An 8617-nucleotide genomic window follows, 5' to 3' on the forward strand; every position below is an offset into this window, starting at 1 on the left:
TGTCCTTTGGGTAAATACCTTAGGAGCTGGGAATTGCTGGATCATATGGAAGCTCTATGTTTAGTAGGTCCAGAAATCTCACACAGCTCTCCATAGTGGTTGGACCAGTTTGCACTCCACCAACAGTGCAGGAGAGTTCCTTTTTCTCCACATCCTCGCCAACATTTGTTGTTGCTAGTTTTTTTAATATGTGCCATTCTCACTGGTGTGAGATGGTATTCATGGTAGTTTTGATTTGCATTTCCCTGATTGCAAGTGATGTTGAACATTTTCATATTGTCTGTTGGCCATTTGCATTTCCTCTTCAGAGAAGTTTCTTTTAGCCTCTTCTGCCATTTTTTTGACTGGATTATTTTTCTTTGTTGTTGCTGAGTCTCATCAGCTCTTTGCAGATTTTGTGAATCAGTCCTTTATCATTAGTGTGGGTGCAAAAATGTTCTCCCAGTTGGTGGGGTTTCTCTTTGTTTTTGTTATTGTCTTTTTTGCTGGTGCAGAAGCTCTTAATTTGATGTAGTCCCAGCTGTTTATCTTGTCTTCACTATCACTGCTTTGGGTGATGTGTCTGTAAAGATGTCTTTGATGTGCAAATCCCGTGTGTTCGCCTATATTTCCTTCTATGTATTTTATGGTTCAGGTCTTATGTCTAGTTCTTAATCCATTTTTGTTGATTTTTGTGTATGGTGTGAGGTAGTGGCAAGCTTCATTCTTTTGCATGTAGCGACCCAGTTTTCCCAGCACCATTTATTGAACAAACTTTCTTTGCTCCAATGCATAGTCTTTGCTCCTTTGTCAAAGATTAGTTGACCATAAATCTGTGGGTTTATTTCTGGATTTTCTATTCGATTCCATTGGTCTGTATGTCTGTTCTTGTTCCAATACCATGCAGTTTTGATGATTATGGCTTTGTAGTATAGTTGAAGTCTGGGAGTGTGATGCCTCCATTCCTTCTTTTTTTCAGTAGAGCTTTGGCTATTCGGGGTTTTTGGTGATTCCATATGAATTTCATCAATAATTGCTCTATTTCTTTGAAGAATGCCATTGAGATTTTGATTGGAATAGCATTGAATCTGTATATTGCTTTTGGTAGGATGGCCATTTTAATAATGTTTATTCTTCCAATCCATGAGCAGGGATGTCTTTCCATTTCTTTGTGTCTTCTTCTATTTCTTTTAACAGTGTTTATAGTTTTCTTTGTATAGGTCCTTTACCTCTTTTGTTAGATTTATTCCCAAATATTTGATTTTTTGTTTCAATAATAAAAGGGGTTGGTTTTTTTGATTTCTTCTTCTCTTTATTATGTTTGTATAGGAAGGCTACTGACTTTTGCATGTTGATTTTGTATCCTGCCACTTTACTGAACTGATTGATGAGTTGAATAGTTTTTCTGTGGAGATTTTGGGGTTCTCTATGTATATTATCATATCATCTGCAAATAGTGATAGTTGACTTCTTCTTTTCCTATTTGGATTCCTTGATGTCTTTCTCTTGTCTTATTGCTCTGGCTAGGACTTCCAGTATTATATTGAAAAGCAGTGGTGAGATGGACATCCTTGTCTTGTTCCAGATCTTAATGGAATTGCTTTCAGCTTTTCACCATTGAGAATGATACTGGCTGTGGCTTGTCATAGATGGCCTTTATGATGTTGAGGTATGTTCCTTGTATCCCAAGAATTTCAAGGGCTTTTATCATGAATGGGTGTTGCACTTTGTCGAAAGCTTTCTCAGCATCTATTGATATTATCATATGGTTTTATATTTCTTTTTGTTGATGTGTTGGATAACGTTGATTGATTTTCGGATGTTAAACCATCCTTGTGCCCCTGGAATGAATCCAACTTGGTCGTGGTGAATTATCTTATGGATACATTGTTGGATTCTGATAGCTAAAATTTTATTGAGGATTTTTGCATCAGTGTTCATTAGGGAGATTGGCCTATAGTTTTTCCTTTTTTGTGTTGTCCTTATTCGGTTTTGGTATTAGTGTAATATTGGCTTCATAGAACGTGTTTGGTATTGTCCCTTCCTTCTCAATTTTTGGAAGAGTTTGTGAAGGATAGGCACTAATTCGTCTCTGAATGTTTGGTAGAATTCATTTGTAAATCCATCAGGTCCTGGGCTTTTGTTTTTGGGGAGGTTTTTGATTACCATTTCAATTTCGCTGCTTGTAATTGGTCTGTTTAGGTGTTCTATTTCTTCTTTATCTAGCTTTGGGTGATTGTAGAGTTGTAGGAATTTGTCCATCTCCTCTAGATTGTTGAACTTGTTTCCATATAACTGTTCATAGTAGTTACTGATTATTCTTTTGATTTCTGCTGTGTCCGTTGTGATTTCTCCTCTTTCATTTATGATCCTGTGTTATTTTGGCTTTCTCCCTTTTTTCCTTTGTGAGCCTGGCTAGGGGTTTGTCTATTTTATTTATTTTTTCAAAGAACCAGCTCTTGGTTTCATTGATCTTTTGGATTGTTTTTTTAGTTTCAATTTCATTTATTTCTGCTTTGGTTTTTATTATTTCTTTTCTTCTACTGGTTCTGGGGTTTTTTGTTGTTCTTTTTCTAGATCTTTGAGCTTCGAGATTAGGTTGTTTCTTTGAGTTCTTTCTTGTTTTTGATGTGAGCTCTATTGCTATATATTTTCCTCTTATTACTGCTTTTGCTGCATCCCATACATTTAGGATATTGGTGTCCTCCTTGTCATTCAATTCAAAGAATTTTTTAATTTCTTCTTTGATCTCCTCGTTAGTCCAGTGGTCTTCCAGTAGTGTGGCTTTTAATCTCCATGAGGTAGGATAGTTCCTTGCCTTCTTTTTATGATTTATTTCTAGTTTGATGCCTTCGTGGTCAGAAAAGATGGTTGGTATGATGTCAATCTTGGTGTATCTGTTGATGTTTGTCTTGTGCCCCAGTATGTGATCGATCCTGGAGAATGATCCGTGTGCGCTTGAGAAAAATTGTACTCCGTTTTTTTGGGTTTAGTGTTCTATAGATGTCTGTTAAGCCCAAATGCTCTAGGTCCTTATTTAGAGCTTTAGTTTCTTTACTTATTTTTTGTCTTGTTGATCTATCCATTGTTGATAGTGGTGTGTTGAAGTCTCCCACTACGTATGTGTTTTCTCTGATGTCTGTTTTCAGAGAGGACAACAGTTGTCTGATATATTTTGGTGCTCTTTCGTTTGGTGAGTATATGTTAATGAGTGTTATTTCTTCTTGAAGTATTGTCCCCTTAATCATAATGTAGTGACCATTGGGGTCTCTTTTTATTTTTTTGAGTTTGAAGTCTGTTTTATCTGATATAAGTATAGCTGTTCCTGCTTTCTTTTTTGGCCCATTTGCTTGTAGGATTGTTTTCCATCCTTTGACTTTGAGCCTATTTGTATCTTTTGTAGCTAAATGTGTTTCCTGGAGACAGCAAACGGTTGGGTTTTGTTTCTTAATCCAGGCTGCAACTCTGTGTCTTTTATTGAAGAGTTTAGTCCATTTACATTTAGAGTTAATATTGATATGTTAGCATCTGTATTTGCCATTATGTTTGTCTTTCCTTTGATTTTATTTATTCTTTTAATAACTTTTTTTTTTTTTGGTCTTCTTTTCGTTGTTATTCGTCCCTCTGAGGTTCTGGCTTTAGGAGTCCTTTGTAGTATTTTTTGGAGTGGGGGTTTATTCGTAATGAAATTCCGGAGTTTCTCTTGTCTGGGAAGGTCCATATTCTTCTTCATGGAGGAAAGAGAGCTTTCGGGATAGAGTATTCTTGGTTGGCATCTGTTTTCTTGAGTCTGTTGACTATGTCCCTCCACTCTCTCCTTGCCCGTAGTGTTTCTTCAGAGAAGTCTGATGTCAGCCTGATTGGTTTTCCTTTGAATGTTATCTGTTTCTTCCCTCTTGTCAGCTTCATTATTTTTTCCTTGTCCTGGATTCTTGGGAGCTTTACTATTATGTGTCTTGCTGTGTTTTTCCTTTCGTCGTGGAAGTTTGGTGTTCTTCTTGCTTCTTGTATATCAATTTTCAGCTCCTTCTTCGCATTTGGGAAGTTCTCTTCAATTATCTCCTGGAATATTTTCTCTGTTCCTACATCTCTCTCCTCTCCTTCTGGAATTCCTATAACTCTTATATTTCCTTTCCTCATGGAGTCAGATAGTTCGCGAAGTCTTTCTTCATTCTTTTTCCTTCGTACTTCTCTTTCCTTTTCTGTTTTGGTTCTTTTTATTTCCGTGTCTTCAAGAGAACTCATTCGTTCTTCCATTTCATCTATTCTGCTTTCCTTGCTTTTCCGGAGTTCTTTAGTTCCTCCATTAATTCTTTGATCTCCTGCATTTCTTTTACTTCCCTCTTTAGGGACTCAATTTCATTCTTCTGACCATTGTTTTCCCTCTTTAGGGACTCAATTTCCTTCTTCTGATCCATCACTTTTTTAATCATGGCAATTTTAAATTCTCTTTCTGGAAGGCTCAGAAGTTCTTCCAAGTTGCTGTCGTTGCAATCTGGGGAGTGGTTTTCTTTTTGTGGTGTGCTTCTTTCCTGAGGAGTTGTTAGGTTGCGTGTGGTTCTTCTACTCCCTACTGTCTGTTTTCTAATTTGTCGTATGCGTTGGGACACTGTGATGCTCGGACTGACTGGCATCTTGGGTGAACTTCTCCGCTCCCCTCTGGCTCTTCCAGGAGCCATCTCTGCCTTCTGGGGGAGCTTTCTGCTGGTTTTAGGCAGTTTTTACTGAAGAAATGTCCCTGTTCTCAAATGGCGAAGCGGGATGCAGTCCCTGCGCCTCCGGTTTCAGGCACACTCTTCTGCGCCCCCGGTCTGCCCCGGACGTGAGTGCCTGCTCCCTCTGTGGGCTCAGACTGCTGGTGGGAAGGGGCCTGGCGTGGAATAACTTCCCGGCTGGCCACTGCAGAAGCCTTCTGCCCTTTTCAAGCAGTCTTAAGAAATTTCCTGTTCTATGGGGTGTTAGTGACTTTTTTTTTCCTGGTCACTAGGTGGCGCCAGAGATCTCTCCTAGTGTCCTTGGGGGGCTGTTTTTCGTCCCCCCAACCCCGTGGGACAGGGAGCAGAGCGGGAATGGTAGGGTACACCTCAACAGCTTTGGGGTGCTGTGTCTGCCTTGTGCCCCACCGTCGTGGAGAACCCACGCCCCGAATTTTCGTGCCCCGGGTCTCAGTTCAAAGCCCTCAGGTCCAGGACGCGGGCTGTAGCCCAGTTCAGTGGCGCGGGAATGGCGCCTTTTGCACTGCTCCCGTGCCCGGGTGCCTGGTTCCTGCTCACTCAGGGAGGGACCTTCACCTCAGTGAGGACCTCCGCGCGTCTCCCCGCAAGCCTAGGTCGCAGGCGCGGGTACCTGGGCAGCCGCGATTCCGGTCTGCACTTGCTTTTCAAGCTCCCCGAGCGCGCCGCGTTTCCGCGCCAGCTTACTGGCAGCCCGGGCTGTGTGCGCGTCTCCCGGGGTCTTTGTTCTTCTCTATTGGCGCCCGGAGCCGTTCCCTCACCGCCGCGGCGGATCCTGCAGGGTTCGCCTCAGCTCCCGTTCACGGGGTGTGGTGGCTGCAATAGTTCCTTTCCATTCACAGTCCCGCTTGCTGCGTCGTTTGTTCTTGTTGGTTGTTTTGATTTGTTGTTTCCCTCCTCTCTGCCGGTCGGAGAGTGCCGCCTCTGTGGGCGGGGGAGGGGAGCAGGGTTCTGCGCTTCCCTCCCTTCTAGTCCTCTTTTATGGCCACTTTCTTCTTCGGGCAGTTTGCTGGAGTCACCCGTTTATCTTCCGTGTCCCACTTCTCACTGGGACCTGCCGCTTTTCCTCCCTATTAACTTTTTTTAATGGGAGATCTTACTCGCAGCGTCTCCTCGCTGCCATGTTGCTCCCCACCGACCGAAAATATCACTACTTCTTTGGGTGTTCAGGTAGAAGGATGGTTTCTTCTGCCTCAGGATATGCTTTGGGGAAGATACTTGCTATTTAAGGAATCTTAAGTGGAACAACTTCAAAATACTTTGCTATAATATGTTCTGAAAGGCAATTAAGTCTTGACATGCAAAGACATGTGAATGTAGCATTCTGAAAGAACTATGGAAGTTTTTTCTTTCACTGTAGGGTCCCTTAGGTAATTTGTTGTTAGTTGAATGTTTGAAAAACACTGTCTATAATAAATAATGCAATTACCAAAAATTGTATTATCTTCTCACTTGCACATAATTAATATTCTTTCTTTCAGCTGGATATGTCAAGTGACCAGATAGCTGCCAATATCCAGGCAGTTATCAATGAAGTTTGTAAACATAGACCACTAAATTTGGGTAAGTGATTTGCTGGAGTAGATTTCCTTACTACTCCAGTAATGATTTAAAAATGTAAAATATTGAGAAATCCAGTTAACATCTAACTACAGCAGCAATAGTATTTCTAAGGATTAAATAAAATTGGATTCTCCAAATGATTCTTAATTACCTTATTAATAAGTTGTAGTTGTTTAGAGAGGAGACCACTTTAATGTTAATAAAGAATATATTCTGAAATCTTTGTAAATTCCCACATTATTTTACCATTAAACATAATAAAATTTGACAAAAAGCTGTAACTCCTAGCCTTTTAACTTAGAATAGTGTTAACTAAAATCTAAAACCATTTATGAAATGATATTTTGAAATCAGACCATTTATTGGCACTGGCACTGGCACTAACAATTGACTTTCTTAATCCTATTTATTTCAGAAAAGAAACAAGATTTTTAATCATGTCACAAGAGTCATGTCTTATTATAATTAGGGTGATTATGGAGTATAATGAAACGTGGTCAAGATGTAGAAGTTGTGTAGTAGGCTAGGAACCTCTCCAGTGACCTTATCACTGTATTACATGCCATTCACATTCTTTCCACAGACAAATTTCACTCCCAGCTGGTTAAAGCCAAGCAAGGGTCCATTACACTCAATTGACAGTTCACTTATAGGCTTACCATTACAGGAATCTGTCAGCTTTTGCTTTATAAACAAGTATATAATTAAACATAATTCTAAATGATTTTTCACCTTCTTTGGGAGTTAAACACATGGATGAATGTGTACCTCATTTGTTTGTGTATGGATCCTTATATTCCACAGAGAATTTTGATTTCTCTAAAGGGGAGCCTCTGAGACTATAGCATAAGTCGACGGATGGAAAGTAAATCTTTCAAAGCTGTGGAGTTAACTTCTTTTTGCCATTTTAAATTAAGTCCCTTAATGTTTTTCTTATTGAAAGCTTTTTAATTTTTTAGAGAATTTTCTGTTTGGTAACACAGAGGTAGCAGCTGTACTGTTTTAGGTAAATATTTAGAATATTGCCATCAAATATAAATATCACCACCTGCTCACTTCACTGTTGACTTTGCAATAAAGTAAATTCTAGGTGATTATCTTCTGGAAGAGAAAAATGAATTTTTGGTGAATATATGTTGTTTCAAGGATAAATCTCTAATATTCTAGAGTACAGCTAGTTTGTCTTCTACTCTAGAAATGATCTTCCTTTTATAATTCAAAATATTAGTTCAGTAAACCGTACTTCTCAAGTGAAAATATAACAAGTCCTGTAAGCTTTCTTGTTGTATGTTTACATTTGTTCCTTTGGTATCCATGGCATAAAATGAAAGTTGGTTCTTATCTTTGTTTTCAGGACCCTTTGTGATACGGGCTTTCCTTCGAAGTTCAACAAGTGAAGGTTTGTTACTAAAGATGGAGCCGCTGTTGCCTAAAGAAGCAGAAACTAAAGGAAATAATAAAGTACCTGCCTAACAGTGCTGCATTGTGAAGTTATTATTGGTAATTAAAAAGCAACAGAGAGGGCCTCCCCTGTGGCGCAGCGGTTGAGCTCTGGGTTGCGAAGCTGCCCGCAGCCTCTGCAGCACTGGTTTGATCCCCAGCTGCTCCCCGGCCACCGGAGGAGGGTCCCATATGGCGCGGAGACCTCTCCTGCCGCCCACTGCTCCCCTCAGGAGTGTACTTCTGTCCTTCTGTCTGCTCTGCTCCCCGCTCTGGCTCTGGTGAATTCCCTCACCCTCCTGTGCTTCTGACTGTATCCAGTGCTTGTATAAATAAATAAAAATAAATCTTTTTAAAAAATAAATAAATAATAAAAAGCAACAGAGAAAATTATAAAACTAATTTCTACATTTGGTATTTTATTTTTTGATCATCAAACTTGAAAGTGAGTTTTAACATTGGAAAATCTTATGACATTTTCAAACATAAGAAAATAAAATTTTCATTATGTCTGAACCTGCCTTCTATTTCCTGGTAAAGTTTCATCCTAAAAATTCAGCTTCTGCCTGCTGGCAATTGTAGCAGCAATTTCTCTCTTACAATTTTCCCTTGAGAGTCCTACCATCCCAAATTCCCATAAGACAGAGAATGGCAATGTCATGAACTACATCACAAATATGACTATTTTATAAAGAAAAATTTATGGAAAATATTGAATTTCACTTCTGATGGCATGAATATCGAAAATGATTGAGCCATAAAAACAGGGTGGGTGGGAAATACTTTTTTCCTCTTAGAAATCAATTTGTAATAATATATGCTTGCATTTTGTAGTAATAATACCCTATATATTTAATGGTGCTTTGCACAATACCAGGTACCATGTATAGTGTTTTCATATA

The 8617-nt window shown here is 39.4% G+C and overlaps 1 protein-coding gene across 6 annotated transcripts in view; it reads left to right on the forward strand.

Moving 5' to 3' along the window:
- The window catches only part of MRPL1 (mitochondrial ribosomal protein L1), an 84939-nt gene extending 76844 nt beyond the window's left edge, over positions 1-8095 (forward strand). For all 6 annotated transcript variants that reach the window (XM_037529478.2, XM_037529477.2, XM_037529479.2 and 3 more), the window contains 2 exons: positions 6194-6275; positions 7630-8095. In XM_037529478.2, the coding sequence (XP_037385375.1) occupies positions 6194-6275; positions 7630-7748 (201 nt within the window). In that variant the 3' untranslated portion in view covers positions 7749-8095. The remainder of the gene's footprint in view (positions 1-6193; positions 6276-7629) is intronic.
- The last annotated feature ends 522 nt before the right edge of the window (positions 8096-8617 follow it).

The sequence above is a fragment of the Talpa occidentalis genome, unplaced genomic scaffold, assembly GCF_014898055.3.
Source record: "Talpa occidentalis isolate TD23 unplaced genomic scaffold, MPIMG_talOcc4v2.1 talOcc4.6, whole genome shotgun sequence".
Lineage (NCBI taxonomy): Eukaryota > Metazoa > Chordata > Mammalia > Eulipotyphla > Talpidae > Talpa > Talpa occidentalis.